Source organism: Schistocerca piceifrons, chromosome X (assembly GCF_021461385.2).
Source record: "Schistocerca piceifrons isolate TAMUIC-IGC-003096 chromosome X, iqSchPice1.1, whole genome shotgun sequence".
NCBI lineage: Eukaryota > Metazoa > Arthropoda > Insecta > Orthoptera > Acrididae > Schistocerca > Schistocerca piceifrons.
In genome coordinates this window covers 972,207,503-972,226,071 of record NC_060149.1, presented here as the reverse complement: position 1 = coordinate 972,226,071, position 18,569 = coordinate 972,207,503, and the positions used below count along the sequence as shown (strand labels likewise).

At 40.1% G+C, this 18,569-nt stretch overlaps 1 protein-coding gene across 1 annotated transcript; it reads right to left on the bottom strand.

Annotated features, from left to right (window-relative positions):
* Nucleotides 1-1,527: 1,527 nt before the first annotated feature.
* On the bottom strand, nucleotides 1,528-1,950 carry LOC124722824 (cyclic pyranopterin monophosphate synthase-like). The gene has a single exon (XM_047247948.1). The coding sequence runs from the start codon at nucleotides 1,948-1,950 to the stop codon at nucleotides 1,528-1,530; it is 423 nt and encodes a 140-aa protein (XP_047103904.1).
* Nucleotides 1,951-18,569: the final 16,619 nt, after the last annotated feature.

Genomic DNA, 18,569 nt, shown 5'->3' with positions numbered 1-18,569 from the left:
CTTGGATTAAGTCTATTCATACAATTACCTGGGTGAAGCACTTTGTAGGGATATGAAATGGAACAGTCATATGGGCCCACTCAGGGGTAAGGCAGGCGAAAGAGTTAGATTTTTTTTTTTTTGGTAGAATACCATAGAAATGCAGTCATTCTACAAATCGTTTGTATGATCCGTCCTAGAATATTGCTCAAATGTGTGGCACCTGTATCAAAATGGATTAATGGGGGATTTGAACGCATGCAGAGAAGGGCAGATCAAATGGTCACAGGTTTGTTTGACCCAAGGGACAGTGTCACAGAGATGCTGAAATAACTGAATTGGCAGACGCTTCAAGATAAGATGTACACTATCCTAAGAAAGTATGCTTACCAAAAGACGACTCTAGGAATATGCTACAACCTTGTAACTATTGCTCCCATAGGAACTGTGAGGACAATATTAGATTAATTACAGCATGCAGAGAAAGAGTTAAATGGTCTTGAAACATGAACAAGCTTTAATATCTGGTACAGTGAGATGTACCCTCTGTCATACTCTTCATAGTGGTTTGCAGAGTGTGGATGAACATGTAGATAGCATCATCAAGAACGCAATCAACGTGTATCTGAAACTTGAGCTTCTCCTAGTGTGTAGTGTCACAAACGTTTTGACATTATTATACATACTTCTGCCACTGGGGTAGTCATAGGTAATGACTAATTTTGCAGTAATATGCAGTGCTAGATTTGTTAAAAGAAAAAAAAAATAGACTTCTTAACATGTATTTATGGTAAGTAGCACTCTATCATTTCCTATATTTCTAAGTTCCTACTGAGAGTTTCCATAGTTTGATTTAGACTTCTGAAAAAGTTATAACACTTTTCTGAGCTTTTTAAAAGTGTGAATACAACATTTGCATCTTACCGCTTCAACTAGAGCAAAAGTTCTATTGTACCACATCTCAAAATCTTTGGGTCCAATTTTTTTCGTCATCAGCGGTATACTGTCACAAATCAAGAATATATATTATTCTTCACCAATGAAGAACAACAGTGAGAGAAAATTTTGGAATTTGGTACAGTTACGTTGCAAATTTCAAACTCACAGTTATTCATCTAACAGATATGCTTTTTAAAGGTATGGTTCAAGAAATGCTGCACATGCAATGTCCGGGATTGTAGTGACGGCACTGTACTTTGGGAGGAGAGTGACAAAAATACTTACAGTGACAAAACAATAAATGTTAGTGAAGTTAACAGTGTCTTACATGAAAACTGCAACTGAAAGCTTTGTTTTTGTGTGTAATTTATCTACAGTGTACTACAAAAAAAGTGGTTAAGGGTAAATCACTTTTTGAAAAGCTTTTGTAAATGGGCAACTTGACAAATTATTTTTAATTAAGTTTCTCTCTTTTTTGAAATTCAAGGTGCAACTTATATTCAGGCCAATTCGATGTGTATATAATTTATGATAACTACGAACAGACTTTGAAATTTGCCTACATCACACCAGGTATACTTAACTTATTTCACTGACCCACACAGATGCTCATGTCCGGTGGAAGTCTCCTCTAGTTCCCCCACTTTTGGCCAGAAGCATTATTTCAGATATCACAATGTCATGACTCACAGCTTTGCACATATCGTACACTGTTAAGGCAGACACCGATACAGCAGTGAGAGCTTCCATCTCCATGCCCGTCTGCCCTCTACACTTTGCCATGCCAGTTATAATCACACAGTTGAGAGCAGAGTCCACAGCCACAGAGGATAAAGATATGTTATGACACAGAGGGATAAGGCTGGACATCTGCTTGGCCCCCACAATTCCCGCCAGGCGAGCAACGCTAAGTACGTCACCTTTCTTCAGGCCATTTTCTCGTACGAGTTTCATCAGTTTGGGTCCCACAAAAACCTTTGCTCGTGCTGTAGCAGTCCGTTCTGTCACCGGCTTCGAACCCACGTCGACCATTTTCGCACTGCCGGTCCGGTCGACATGAGTCAGACTTCCGGACTGTGCTCCCGAACTGCAGAAACGGCAAGAGGAGACACAGGGCTGTGCTCTGTGTGTTTGTCTTGTTAGGAGTCCTCCATTGCACATAATGCTTGGGGTACAGGGAAGCAAAAGAAACTGTTTTCTAGATTCAGTCACTACACTCAAATTATGTGATAACGACTGAGACATCTGTGTATCCGACACAAACAGGGGCAAAATATTGGTATCTGAGAAGAAGTACTATTGAAAATCTTGTTTCTTCCGACTTTGTGCCTTCACGACCCAATCTGTTACCCCTGGAAACCATCCTTGTAACCATTGATGCCACTTCCTTATACACAAATATCCCGCACGTCCAGGGCCGCACTGCGATGGAGCACTTCATTTCACGCCGATCACCTGCTGCCCTACCTAAAACCTCTTTCCTCATTACCTTAGCCAGCTTCATCCTGACTCACAACTTCTTCAGTTTTGAAGGCCAGACATACTAACAATTAAAGGGAACAGCCATGGGTACCAGGATGGCCCCCTTGTACGCTAACCTGTTCATGGGTCGCTTAGAGGAAGCCTTCTTGGTTATCCAGGCCTGCCAACCCAAAGTTTGGTACAGATTTATTGATGACATCTTCATGATCTGGACTCTCAGTGAAGAACTACAGAATTTCCTCTCCAACCTCAACTCCTTTGGTTCCATCAGATTCACCTGGTCCTACTCCAAATCCCATGCCACTTTCCTTGATGTTGACCTCCATCTGTCCAATGGCCAGCTTCACACGTCCGTCCACATCAAACCCACCAACAAGCAACAGTACCTCCATTATGACAGCTGCCACCCATTCCACATCAAACGGTCCCTTCCCTACAGCCTAGGTCTTTGTGGCAAACGAATCTGCTCCAGTCCGGAATCCCTGAACCATTACACCAACAACCTGAAAACAGCTTTTGCATCCCGCAATACCCTCCTGACCTGGTACAGAAGCAAATAACCAGAGCCACTTCCTCATCCCCTCAAACCCAGAACCTCCCACAGAAGAACCACAAAAGTGCCCCACTTGTAACAGGATACTTTCCAGGACTGGATCAGACTCTGAATGTGGCTCTCGAGCAGGGATACGACTTCCTCAAATCCTGCCCTGAAATGAGATCCATCGTTCATGAAATCCTCCCCACTCCACCAAGAGTGTCTTTCCGCCGTCCACCTAACCTTCGTAACCTCTTAGTTCCCTATGAAATCCCCAAACCACCTTCCCTACCCTCTGGCTCCTACCCTAGTAACCGTCCCCGGTGTAAAACCTGTCCCATGCACCCTCCTACCACCACCTACTCCAGTCCTGTAACCCGAAGGTGTACATGATCAAAGGCAGAGCCACGTGTGAAGGCACCCACGTGATTTACCAACTGACCTGCCTACACTGTGAAGCTTTCTGTGTGGGAATGACCAGCAACAAACTGTCCATTCGCATGAATGGACACAGGCAGACAGTGTTTGTTGGTAATGAGGATCACCCTGTGGCTAAACATGCGTTGGTGCACGGCCAGCACATCTTGGCACAGTGTTACACCCTCCGGGTTATCTGGATACTTCCCACTAACACGAACCTGACAGAACTCCGGAGATGGGAACTTGCCCTTCAGTATATCCTTTCTTCTCGTTATCCGCCAGGCCTCAACCTCTGCTAATTTCAAGTTGCCGCTGCTCATAGCTCACCTGTCATTCAACAACATCTTTGCAGCTGTACTTCTGCCTCGACTGACATCTCTGCCGAATCTCTTTGCCTTTACAAATGTCTGCTTGTGTCTGTGTATGTGTGGTTGGATATGGGTGTGTGTGCAAGTGTATACCTGTTCTTTTCCCCCCCTAAGGTAAGTCAAGAGGATGTCGTTATCAGGAGAAAGAAAACTGGCGTTCTACGGATCGGAGCGTGGAATGTCAGATCCCTTAATCGGGCAGGTAGGTTAGAAAATTTAAAAAGGGAAATGGATAGGTTGAAGTTAGATATAGTGGGAATTAGTGAAGTTCGGTGGCAGGAGGAACAAGACTTCTGGTCAGGTGACTACAGGGTTATAAACACAGAATCAAATAGGGGTAATGCAGGAGTAGGTTTAATAATGAATAGGATAATAGGAATGCGGGTAAGCTACTACAAACAGCATAGTGAACGCATTATTGTGGCCAAGATAGATACGAAGCCCACGCCTACTACAGTAGTACAAGTTTATATGCCAACTAGCTCTGCAGATGACGAAGAAATTGAAGAAATGTATGATGAAATAAAAGAAATTATTCAGATTGTGAAGGGAGACGAAAATTTAATAGTCATGGGTGACTGGAATTCGAGTGTAGGAAAAGGGAGAGAAGGAAACATAGTAGGTGAATATGGATTGGGGGACAGAAATGAAAGAGGAAGCCGCCTGGTCAAATTTTGCACAGAGCACAACATAATCATAACTAACACTTGGTTTAAGAATCATGAAAGAAGGTTGTATACATGGAAGAACTCTGGAGATACTAAAAGGTATCAGATAGATTATATAATGGTAAGACAGAGATTTAGGAACCAGGTTTTAAATTGTAAGACATTTCCAGGGCAGATGTGGACTCTGACCACAATCTATTGGTTATGACCTGTAGATTAAAACTGAAGAAACTGCAAAAAGGTGGGAATTTAAGGAGATGGGACCTGGATAAACTAAAAGAACCAGAGGTTGTACAGAGATTCAGGGAGAGCATAAGGGAGCAATTGACAGGAATGGGGGAAATAAATACAGTAGAAGAAGAATGGGTAGCTTTGAGGGATGAAGTAGTGAAGGCAGCAGAGGATCAAGTAGGTAAAAAGACGAGGGCTAGTAGAAATCCTTGGGTAACAGAAGAAATATTGAATTTAATTGATGAAAGGAGAAAATATAAAAATGCAGTAAGTGAAACAGGCAAAAAGGAATACAAACGTCTCAAAAATGAGATCGACAGGAAGTGCAAAATGGCTAAGCAGGGATGGCTAGAGGACAAATGTAAGGATGTAGAGGCCTATCTCACTAGGGGTAAGATAGATACCGCCTACAGGAAAATTAAAGAGACCTTTGGAGATAAGAGAACGACTTGTATGAATATCATGAGCTCAGATGGAAACCCAGTTCTAAGCAAAGAAGGGAAAGCAGAAAGGTGGAAGGAGTATATAGAGGGTCTATACAAGGGCGATGTACTTGAGGACAATATTGTGGAAATGGAAGAGGATGTAGATGAAGATGAAATGGGAGATATGATACTGCGTGAAGAGTTTGACAGAGCACTGAAAGACCTGAGTCGAAACAAGGCCCCCGCAGTAGACAATATTCCATTGGAACTACTGACGGCCGTGGGAGAGCCAGTCCTGACAAAACTCTACCATCTGGTGAGCAAGATGTATGAAACAGGCGAAATACCCTCAGACTTCAAGAAGAATATAATAATTCCAATCCCAAAGAAAGCAGGTGTTGACAGGTGTGAAAATTACCGAACTATCAGCTTAATAAGTCACAGCTGCAAAATACTAACACGAATTCTTTACAGACGAATGGAAAAACTAGTAGAAGCCAACCTCGGGGAAGATCAGTTTGGATTCCGTAGAAACACTGGAACACGTGAGGCAATACTGACCTTACGACTTATCTTAGAAGAAAGATTAAGGAAAGGCAAACCTACGTTTCTAGCATTTGTAGACTTAGAGAAAGCTTTTGACAATGTTGACTGGAATACTCTCTTTCAAACCCTAAAGGCGGCAGGGGTAAAATACAGGGAGCGAAAGGCTGTTTACAATTTGTACAGAAACCAGATGGCAGTTATAAGAGTCGAGGGACATGAAAGGGAAGCAGTGGTTGGGAAGGGAGTAAGACAGGGTTGTAGCCTGTCCCCGATGTTGTTCAATCTGTATATTGAGCAAGCAGTAAAGGAAACAAAAGAAAAATTCGGAGTAGGTATTAAAATTCATGGAGAAGAAATAAAAACTTTGAGGTTCGCCGATGGCATTGTAATTCTGTCAGAGACAGCAAAGGACTTGGAAGAGCAGTTGAATGGAATGGACAGTGTCTTGAAAGGAGGATATAAGATGAACATCAACAAAAGCAAAACAAGGATAATGGAATGTAGTCTAATTAAGTCGGGTGATGCTGAGGGAATTAGATTAGGAAATGAGGCACTTAAAGTAGTAATGGAGTTTTGCTATTTGGGGAGCAAAATAACTGATGATGATCGAAGTAGAGAGGATATAAAATGTAGGCTGGCAATGGCAAGGAAATCGTTTCTGAAGAAGAGAAATTTGTTAACATCCAGTATTGATTTAAGTGTCAGGAAGTCATTTCTGAAAGTATTTGTATGGAGTGTAGCCATGTATGGAAGTGAAACATGGACGATAAATAGTTTGGACAAGAAGAGAATAGAAGCTTTCGAAATGTAGTGCTACAGAAGAATGCTGAAGATTAGATGGGTAGATCACATAACTAATGAGGAAGTATTGAATAGGATTGGGGAGAAGAGAAGTTTGTGGCACAACTTGACCAGAAGAAGGGATCGGTTGGTATGACATGTTCTGAGGCATCAAGGGATCACCAATTTAGTATTAGAGGGCAGCGTGGAGGGTAAAAATCGTAGAGGGAGACCAAGAGATGAATACACTAAGCAGATTCAGAAGGATGTAGGTTGCAGTAGGTACTGGGAGATGAAAAAGCTTGCACAGGATAGAGTAGCATGGAGAGCTGCATCAAACCAGTCTCAGGACTGAAGACCACAACAACAACAAGGTAAGTCTTTCCGCTCCCGGGATTGGAATGACTCCTTACCCTCTCCCTTAAAACCCACATCCTTTCGTCTTTCCCTCTTTCCTGATGAAGCAACCGTTGGTTGCGAAAGCTAGAATTTTGTGTGTATGTTTGTGTTTGTTTGTGTGTCTATCGACCTGCCAGCACTTTCGTATGGTAAGTCACATAATTTTTGTTTTTAGATATATTTTCCTGCGTGGAATGTTTCCCTCTTATTATGCGTTCAGTTAACTAAGTAGAAATCAGTAATATCTTATCTCAGTGAGGAACTTGAAACTTTCAGCACAGGTCAGGAGCATGTAGAGGTGCTCTTCCTCTACTTGAAAAGAACAGTTGACCATGCACTGAGTAGATAGGTTCCTAGTAGAACAGTTCATAATGGGATGGAACCTCCGTGGTATACAGTCACTGTAAAGAAAACTTCTAAAGGAACAGAGATTACTGCATAATAGGTGTAAAACAAAGTGTAGGATTATAGATTGAGAGACGCTGGATGAAACATGTTTGGCTGTCAAGAGAGCAATGCATGAAGCCTTCAATGACTACTGTAGCAGAATATTGTCAGATGACATTTCACAAAATCCAAATAAATTCTGGTCGTATGTAAGGGCTGTTAGTGGCACAAAAGTTAGTGTCCAGTCCCTAGCAAGTGAGACAGGAACTGAAATTGAGGGTAGCAAAGTAAAAGCTGAAATTCTGAACTCGTTTTTCAAATGTTCCTTTGCAAATAAAAACCCAGAACTGCCCCAGTTCAATCCTCATACACTGAAAAAATGAACGAAATAGGTATTAGTGTCAGTTGTGTTGAGAAACAGTTGAAATCATTAAACAAAGTTCCAGACCCCGATGGAATCGCAGTCAGATTCAATATTGAATTTGTGGCTGAGTTATCCTCTCTATCCAAAAAACCTTACCCAGTTTTTGGAAAAAGTTACAGATCACACCTGTCTGCAAGAAGGGTTGTAGGAGTGACAAAACTACCATCCAGTAGCCTTGACATCGATTTGTTGTAGATTCTTAGAAAATATTTTGAGCTCAAACATAATGAGGTATCTCGAACGGAACTACCTTCTCAATATCAACCAGCATGGTTTTCAAAAACATAGATGATATGAAATCCAACTCTCACTTTTCTCACATAACTTGCTGAAAGCGTTGGATCAAGGCAACAGGTAGATAGTGTTTCTTGATTTCCTAACAGTATTTGATTCTGTTCCACACCTACACTGTCTGTGAAAAGTATGATCATATGGCGTATCAAGTGAAATTCTTGACTGGATTGAGGACTTTTTGATAGGAAGGACACAGCATGTTACTTTGGATGGAGAGTCATCATCAGATGTAGAAGTAACTTCAGGTGTGCCCCAGGGAAGTGTGTTGGGGCCCTTGCAGTTCTTGTCAATTAATGACCTTGCTGTAAATCAGGATTTTTGCAGATGATGCAGTTATCTGTAATGAAGTGCTATTTCATAGAAGCTGCATATATATATTCAGTCAGATCTTGATGAGATTTCAACATGGTGCAGTGATTGGCAACTTGCTCTGAATGTTTAGAAATGTGTAAACTTAGTATCCTGTGACTATAATATTGGTGAGTCACTGTCGGAATCTGCCAACTCGCACAAATACCTGTGTGTAACACTTTGTAGGAATATGAAATGGCATGATGACATAGGTTCAGTTGTGGGTAAAGCAGGTTGTAGACTTTGGTTTATTGGTATAATAATGGGGAAGTGCAATCAGTCTACTAAAGAGATGCTTACAAGTCATTCGTGTGACCCCCCCTAGACTATTGCTAAAGTGTGTGGGACTTGTACCAGATAAGACTAGCAGGAGACATTGAATGTATACAAAGAAAGGCAGCATGGTCACAGGTTTGCTTAATCCATGGGAGAGTGTCACAGAGATACTGAAGGAACTGAAATGGCAGACTGTTGAAGACAGTTGTAAACTATCCCAAGAAAGTGTATTAGCAAAGTTTCAAGAACTGTCTTTAAATGATTACTCTAGGGATATACTACAGCCCCCCACATATTGCTCTCACAGAGGTTGTGAAGATAAGATTAGAATGATTACTGCTCACACAGAGGCATTCAGACAAATTCAGACAATCATTCTTCCACGCTCCATACATGAATGAAAGAGCAAGAAACCCTGATAACTGGTACAATGGGACTTACCCTGTACCATGCACCTCCTGGTGGATTGCAGATTATAAACGTAGATGTGAACTGACAGTCTCTTACATGTGCATGAGGGAAACATCTAATCACCTTTATTTTACCAAGACAAAAATTATGATTTACTAAAGTTTCAAACCTTGACAGGAAATAATGGATTAGGCTGTCCATAAATTATAAACTAACATTATTGTGATGATGGAAAATCTCATATAAAGACGTGAAACAAATACTAACAAAGAGATAGAGGGGCTGGCCAGTACATCCAATAGATACACAAAACATAACAGAAAATTTACGTATCCTAGCTTTTGGAACTTTGTTCCTTCATCGGGGAGGAGAGAGGGGAAAGAAGGGGAAGAAGAGAAAGTGGATTCAGTTACTCACAACCCAGGTTATGAAGCAACAGGGTAGAGGTAAACAGGGAGGGTAGCAAAGATGGAGGCATGGGTGTATACTCTACAGTATGTCAACATGTTGCCTTGACCTGTTTAAACACCAGGTCTGGCTCCAATTCAGTGCACACGGGACATCATCGAAGAACTCCAGTGTCTCCCAAAAACAGCATTAACCATCCCTGTTTTGATGACAATGTGAAACAGGCATGGAACTTCATCCCACAAACTCATATCCAGCACAATGCATGTACGTTTGCATCCTTACATTCGGGCAGTTACACTGGATTTCAATGTATTAGTGTATCACATTTGCAATGGTGTATCTCGCACTTATATTATCCTGTGATCTTGCAACGTTAATCACTTAAATAAGTTACTTAGACATATATGTTCCTGAAATTTCATTACTCTACGTTAATTACTTATTGGTGTTGCAAATTTTTTTTTTTTTTTTTTTTTTTTTTATTTCAGTGTACATGATGACTACAATAATACATTATAATGTTTCTCCAGTGGTTTCAACATTAACTTTTTAACAGAAAAGATTTTGCTTACAGTTCATTTTTAAGTTAACGTTCTAAACTTTTTAACAATCCATATTAAAGCTAGCAATAGTAACTATATTAATAATTGCTACTGTAAACAGTTACACATATGGACATCAGTTTTGAATAATGGGTTTTGAGTGTAAATAATGTTTTATGTAAGTGTTTGTATTGATACTTAAAATTAAATGTCATGTAATGAATGTCCAGATACTCATATGAAAAGTTTTGTTGGATCAAGTTATTTACGAACGCGATGTACTGTGTTCTTCCATTAGAGAATGAGACTGTATTGTTTATCGGTTTCATCACAAAATGCTAATAAGCTTTTAGTTAGAAAACCTTCTATAACTAGAATTATTAATATGAGAAATATAGGAACAATGAAAGAACGGAAGATCAGTTGCAGAAACAAGAGTAGCTCTGAGTTGCAAGAGTGGTTGCTTTTCCCACACATGTCATTAACTGGCATTATCGCCACTATTAACTTACCGTGGTTTCACATCTCATCTGTTCATTGTTCCCCATGTCCTGCCCTTCTGTTCCCCCTTCCTATTAGACCATATATGCCTCTGTTACTGTAATCGATATGTAAACAATATTTATCACATGACCTTTTTTTGTTACAGGTTGTAATATTTGACATTGCAGCTTTTGAAAATGGAGCAGGGTGTTGTGCCCTCTTTCCTATTGGAGTGTTTCTCTGTGATCAGAATTGGAGGCAGACAATTCACTTGAACTTCCAATGCTGTTGTTGATGTCTTTGAATCATGTTGTTTCTTTGTGATTAATAAAAAATTATACAATCCAATGGTTTCTTCACCTTGTCTTTAAAAATTCCAGACCTATTGTTCAAACACATATTTTGAGAGTTATGCATCTGAGCATTTTTGTGGAAAGTGCGTTTCACACATACTTTCAAGATAAATTGAATAATGACCCCCATTTTGTGTGTTGGGGAAGATAATTTGATACAGCTAAACGCATATACGGGTACACACATTTGCTCGCGCCTGAGACAAAGTGAGAGTGATTCAAAGGAAGAATTCACTACTTTTTACCTACTTTCTGAATAACTCGTACTTTTGTCAGAAATGTCACACTGCAAAGTTGATTAGATAAAGGGACAAAAATGAGAGTAAAATATAATTTGAATATCAGAAAAAATAACCACTTAGTGTTTGTGTAATACTTTACGGCAAGCCTAAAATTAATTTTTAAGCATTGGGAAATCTGGGATGGAATAACAATAATATGAAATAGGATAGCTTTCAGCTCCCCACCTAGAGGAGACACTGAGTGGCAGACTGGCGCATTGAAGGAAGATGTTTAGATATTAGAAAGTATGGGACAGTCCTCATCAAGCAGGTGTGGTGGTGTGAGGCTGGGGTGGGAGCAGGTAAAGGCCTAGATATGTGAGACAGAGAGACTAGCAAAGGTTTAGGTAACGGGGGTTTACAGGAGTGAAGAATATGTCGCAGCTAGAGTTTCTAGGCTTCGTTCCTGTGGCCCCACACCTCAATGCCCTCCCCTGCTCCCATTCCAACCTCACACACTGTTACTGTCCCCCTAGTACACCTCTCTCTGTCTGTCCACCTCCACACTCCCAACCAGCAGAGACTCCCTATGCTGAGGTGGGCTCTGTCCATTACATTACACTCGTAAGATAAAAATAAACATTATGCAGCATGAAAGAATTATCTGTGTGGGATGGAAATATGTAGATGTGATGTACGTGCACAGACAAAAAAAAAAAAATTACAATGTCAGAAAAATTGAATCATTTATTCAAGAGAAAGAGCTTCACAAATTGAGCAAGTTGGTCCACCTCTGACTCTTGAACAAGCTTGGCATTGATAGATTTGTTGGATGTCCTACTGAGGGACATCAAGCCAAATTCTATCCAAGTGGCGCATTGTATTGTCTAAATCATGAGCTGGTTGGGTGGCCCTGCCCATAATGCCCCAGACATACTCAGTTGGGGAGAGATCCCGTGACCTTGCTGGCAAAGATAACGTGTGGCAAGTATGAAGACGAATTGTGTGTGGGCAGGCATTATCTTGCTGAAATGTAAGCAAATGATGGCTTGTCATGAAGAGAAACAAAATGGGGTTTGTAATATCGTGAACAGATATCTGTGTTGTAATGGTGACACAGATGACAACCAAAGGGGTCCTGTTATGAAAAGAAATGGCACAGTAGACCATCAGTCCTCATTTGGCTGTATGGCAGCCAGCACCCCGGTTGGTATCGCACTGCTATCTGGTGTGTCCCCAGGCACGTCCCTGGTCTGGAATTGCATTGACTGGAATATAATTGGCTTCAGTGATGAATCCCACTATGAACTGAGGCCCAATGATCAGCACAGATGTGTCTGAAGACGCCCCAGACGGTGGGATACCACCGTGAATGTCACATCCCATACGGTCCAACTACCAGGACTGATGATCTGGGGTGCGATTTCTTTTCGTAACAGATCCCTTTTGGTCAACAGACGACTATGCTGTAGGTGTGACATGGATGTCACCCCTACAGCATAGCCGTCTGTTGACAATACTGTACATCCTATTTTGTTTCCCTTCTTGGCAAGCCATACATTGCTTACATTTCAGCAAGATAATGCCTGTCCGCACACAGCTTGTCCTTGTGCTTGCCAAACCCTACCTTGGCCAGCAAAGTTGCTGGATCTCTCCCCAATTGAGAATGTAAGGAGCATTATGGGCAGGGCCGTTAGACCACCTCGAGATTTTGACTATCTACCCTGACATTTGAATAGAATTTGGCATGATGTCCCTCTGTTGGACATCCAACAACTCAATCAGCCAGAGCCAAGCTTGTATAAGCGCCAGAGGTGGACCATCTCATCCAATTTGTGATGCTCTTTCTCTTGAATAAATCGTCCAGTTTTTTCTGAAACTGTAATTATTTTTCTGTCTTCACATGTATGTCACATTTACTGATTTCAGCCCTATTTGGTATTTGGATAATTCGTTCAGTACCTAAGTGTTTTTTTGAGTATATAGTATCTGACAGTTTCTTTTTCTTTCAGTATGCTTGTCTGCTGCCCATTGCCTGCTCTAACTGGTGAGTAGCAATCTGTCCTATTTCATATTGTTAGAATTAACTTTTGACACTCAATATTTATGATGCAAGCAAACTGTTATTGCCACTTGACATGATCGTGAATGGTACTCTGTTAGCCATTGGCACAAATGGATTGACATGATAAAACAAGAGTCCACAGCTTTTACAAACTTTTTGAATTGTGATAAATACAGCTTACTGCTGTCAGTACTTTTGTTAATTAAAATATTGATCGTTTGTTATTTTCAAGCATACATGTCAGGTGCCACGACACCTTTGAATTACTGCAAATGGACAAAGATGACCAGACTCATTTCTCTTCAGTAGAAACAACTATCGACAAGAGAAGAAACTTGATGTCATTCAAATCTACTTTTTCATTGGTAGAGATCTTTCACTCATGGGATTAGCAGCAGAGATTAAAAAGAAGCAGCAGCAAACAGATCCAAGGCATCCATTGTTTGGAACTCATGTTCTTCCATCACAACTCCTTATAATAGTATCAGCTCTGGAGAACTAAGTCCCGATTCATTTTCTTGTAACAAAATAGACTGGCATTACCTTGCAGTTAAAAATGGGAAGCTTTACATGAATGTCCTACATGCAGTTTTTTTATACTTGTGCTCTTTGAGTTCCTGTCCTAGAATACATTAAAATATTAAAAAATGTGTAAATTAATCTTTGAAACAATCCAAACCTTTCAATGGAAACCAGGAAAGACTTAGAAACATTATCATTTTAAAAAAAAAAAAAATAAAGGCAAGGTAATGTAAGGAACTATCAGGGAAAGTCTGCTGTACGCTTCCTGTTGTGTACTGTGTTATTGTTATTCTTAATTTTTTAAAATTTGATAATGGCCATTAAAGACCATGCAGAATAGCAATTGCACATTACTAGAAGCTGCCTTTGCATTCTTCCTCCAACAGTCCGTTGTATTTGCTCAGCGTAGAAGCCTTTAAAGTTGTAACTCTGGTCGGTCTGAGACGCCGCCTAGATTTAATCCAGCCTGTCAAAGATCACTTTGTCATTCCCCTGAACTACATCAGAAACTTTAGGGTTGTTTCCAAGAGTATTAAAAATCTGTTTTGTCAACCTGACCTTAAAACTTTCGTCTTCCTGACTCGACAGGTGCAGGCAGTATTTCTCGATTTCTGAACAGCTTTTGACTTAGTGCCAGATCGGTGCTTATTATCAAAATTGCTACCGTGAGGGGTATCGAGTGAAATTTGTCACTGGAATTGAGGATACTTTGGTAGGAATGACTTACATGTTATCTTGGCTGGGGAGTCATCATCTGATGTAGAAGTAACCTCAGATGTGTCATAGAGAGGTATGTTGTGACCATTGCTGTTCGTGTTCATGTAATTTAATGACTTTGCAGACAATATTAATAGTAAAGCACTCTTTTCACAGATAGTGCATTTATCTAGAATAAAGTACAGTCTGAAAGAAATTGTACAAAGATTCGTCAGATCTTGATAATTTCAAACTTTCTTTTAAATGTTCAGACATGTGAAATCGTGCATTTTGCAAAATGAAGAAAACGCAGTGTGGTATGACTACAGTATCAGGGTGTCTTGCTCGGATTAAGTCTATTCATACAATTACCTGGGTGAAGCACTTTGTAGGGATATGAAATGGAACAGTCATATGGGCCCACTCAGGGGTAAGGCAGGCGAAAGAGTTAGATTTTTTTTTGGTAGAATACCATAGAAATGCAGTCATTCTACAAATCGTTTGTATGATCCATCCTAGAATATTGCTCAAATGTGTGGGACCTGTATCAAAATGGATTAATGGGGGATTTGAACGCATGCAGAGAAGGGCAGATCAAATGGTCACAGGTTTGTTTGACCCAAGGGAGAGTGTCACAGAGATGCTGAAATAACTGAATTGGCAGACGCTTCAAGATAAGATGTACACTATCCTAAGAAAGTATGCTTTCCAAAAGACGACTCTACGAATATGCTACAACCTTGTAACTATTGCTCCCATAGGAACTGTGAGGACAATATTAGATTAATTACAGCATGCAGAGAAAGAGTTAAATGGTCTTGAAACATGAACAAGCTTTAATATCTGGTACAGTGAGATGTACCCTCTGTCATACTCTCCATAGTGGTTTGCAGAGTGTGGATGAACATGTAGATAGCATCATCAAGAACGCAATCAACGTGTATCTGAAACTTGAGCTTCTCCTAGTGTGTAGTGTCACAAACGTTTTGACATTATTATACATACTTCTGCCACTGGGGTAGTCATAGGTAATGACTAATTTTGCAGTAATATGCAGTGCTAGATTTGTTAAAAGAAAAAAAAAATAGACTTCTTAACATGTATTTATGGTAAGTAGCACTCTATCATTTCCTATATTTCTAAGTTCCTACTGAGAGTTTCCATAGTTTGATTTAGACTTCTGAAAAAGTTATAACACTTTTCTGAGCTTTTTAAAAGTGTGAATACAACATTTGCATCTTACCGCTTCAACTAGAGCAAAAGTTCTATTGTACCACATCTCAAAATCTTTGGGTCCAATTTTTTTCGTCATCAGCGGTATACTGTCACAAATCAAGCCTTGGTTATGTGTATTGCTAGATTTTGTTTATTATTATTTATGTGGGGTGCATGAGCAATGCAGCTGACTGGGATTCACCTACTGCAAGTCATAGACTGACCGCTGCTGTGTTCACTGCCTGGGTCAAAGGTGCTGAAAGGATGTGCTCATTGATGCTATGGAGACACTGTTGTGTGTTTTATTTTAATGACAATTATTGTCATTTTTTCTTGTTTTGTTTATAAGAAAGGAATGAGGACATCATTAGATCTTTTGAAGAGTACACAACATAAATCACAAAATGTTATTTCTGTATTAGCAAAAAATTGGACTACATTGTATGATAGAGATGAAAAAGAAACTGTGATTAATTTCTTTCTGTGTTAGATTCCTGAACCTGCCGATCTTTGAGAGAGAGAGAGAGAGAGAGAGAGAGAGAGAGAGAGAGAGAGAGAGAAGTGAGAGGGGGGGGGATGGGATTTAATTGTATCTCCCCATGCAGCCGTAGCATTTTGGCATGTCGTACATTGGTCCGATCATCAGCAGCTTGGAGGACTCGTATGTAGGGCATAAGCAACACACACAAACACACACACTTAATAATAGTCAAGAAAATTTGCAACCGCAAAATATTGCCTCGGTACAGGTCATAGAATCTAATATACAACACAGATATTTCAATATGCATATCCAGTTACTGGAATAGTGTTATTAAGAAAGCTGTTGAGAGACAGAAGTTTTTGCGTAAATTCTTATAATTTACACCAGATGATGTACAAAATAAACTCCAAATTACTGTAACAACATAGTGCACAAGGCACACATTCATTTTCTAATTACAACAATCATACCCCAAACTATAACAATTAAAGTATTGAAGACCAGCATTTAATTTTAGCTGCTACAAAATTATGTCACAGGTAACAATTATTTAATTCACTTCTTAAACATAACAATTTAATTTAAAAAAGACAACAAATAACATTTTTAAGTACAATATTCAAGCTCAGCTGCTGCAAAGATGCATAACAAACATCTATATTTCAACATTCTTATAAAAAATACAACATAAAAAGGAAGACCTGATTGTAGATCATGGGTGGGCTACGTAAAATAAATGACAAAAATCAGCAGCTCTAAAAGGCAGATTTTTTTTTCCAACTACAATCAATTCCTCCATTTTACAACAGCATAAATGAATGCAGCTCTTTTTCCCCAAATTTGCTGCTTCAGAGTATTAGTGTCATAATGAAGTCTTTTAAGAATTAGGGGCACAAACAGATTAATAAATACAAACAAAAGCAGGAATTTTCAATTTGTTCGAGGCTACCAAATGAAAGAAGAAAGGGGGCTAGGGAGGAGAAAAAAGATCACGTAAGAAAGAAATAAACTGCTGATTGATTGCATAATTCCTAGACTCAAAACCCTAAGCAAAAGAAACAGTGATGATAGCATTGATTTAAAATCGTGTCAGAAAAGACGGCAGCTAATTCTAGGTGATGCTCCATAAAGCCATGGTCTCACGTTGTCAAACCCCTGCAGGATTGTTTGAGGGACAATGATTTGACACTGATTGTTATGTCAAAAAGGCAATTGCATTGGGACTGAATACAACATGACAATGCCGACTTAAGTACAAGAAGAGTGAATCTTCTAAGAGACTGTACTTTGAGCGTCTCCAGGGAGACCAGTATTAGATTCCGATGCACCAGTGCAGGTTTACTGTATCCCTTGCACCATGACCATGACCATTGACCATGAAACACAGAATTTGCATCGGGATTGAATACAAAAGGGACAATCCCGACTTACATATAAGAAGAGTAAATCTTCTAGGAATTTGTGCTTTGAGCGACTCCTGGGAGACCATTTTTAGATTCCGATACACCAGTGCAGGTTTACTGTATCCCTTGGACCTTCACATTCACCATGAGACACAGAAATTGCATCGGGACTGAATACAAAAAGGACAATGCCCACTTAAGTACAAGAAGAGAGAATCCTCTAAGAGTTTGTGGTTTGAGCGGCTCCTGGGAGACCAGTATTAGATTCCGATGCACCAGTGCAGGATCACTGTATCCCTTGGACCTTCACATTGACCATGATACACAGAAATTGCATCAGGATTGAATACAAAAGGGACAATGCCAAATTAAGTACAAGACGAGTGAATCTTCTAAGAATTTGTGCTTTCAGTGGCTCCTGGGAGACCAGTATTAGATTCCGATGTACCAGTGCAGGTTTACTGTATCCCTTGGACCTTTACATTGACCATGCAACACAGAAAAAGCATCGGGATTGAAAACAAAAGGGACAATGCCAACTTAAGTACAAGAAGAGTGAATCTTCTAAGAGTTTAAGGTTTGAGCGGCTCCTGGGGGACCAGTATTAGAAAATCGATGCACCAGTGCAGGTTTACTGTATTCCTTGGACCTTCACATTGAACATGAAACACAGAAATTGCATTGGGATTGAATACGAAAGGGACAATGCCGACTTAAGTAGAAGAAGCGTGAATCTCCCAAGAGTTTGTGGTATGAGCGGCTAATGGGAGACCTGTATCAGATTCCGATGCACCAGTGCAGGTTTACTGTAACCCTTGGATATTCAGATTGACCATGAAACACAGAAATCGCTACGGAATAGAATACAAAGGGCACAATGCCGACTTAAATACAAGAAGAGTGAATCTTCTAAGAGTTCGTGATTTGAGCGGCTCCTGGGAGACGAGTATTAGATTCCGATGCACCAGTGCAGGTTTAGTGTATCCCTTGGACCTTCACATTGACCAGGAAAGACAGAAACTGCATTGTGATTGAATACAAAAGGGCAATGCCTACTTAAGTACAAGAAGAGTGAATCTACTAAGAGTTTGTGGTTCGAGCGGCTCTTGGGAGACCAGTATTAGATTCCGATGCACCAGTGCAGGTTTGCTGTATCCCTTGGACCTTCACATTTATCGTGAAACACAGTAATTGCATCGTGATTGAATACTAATGTACATCTTCTAAGAGTTTGTGGTTTGAGCGGCTCCTGGGAGACC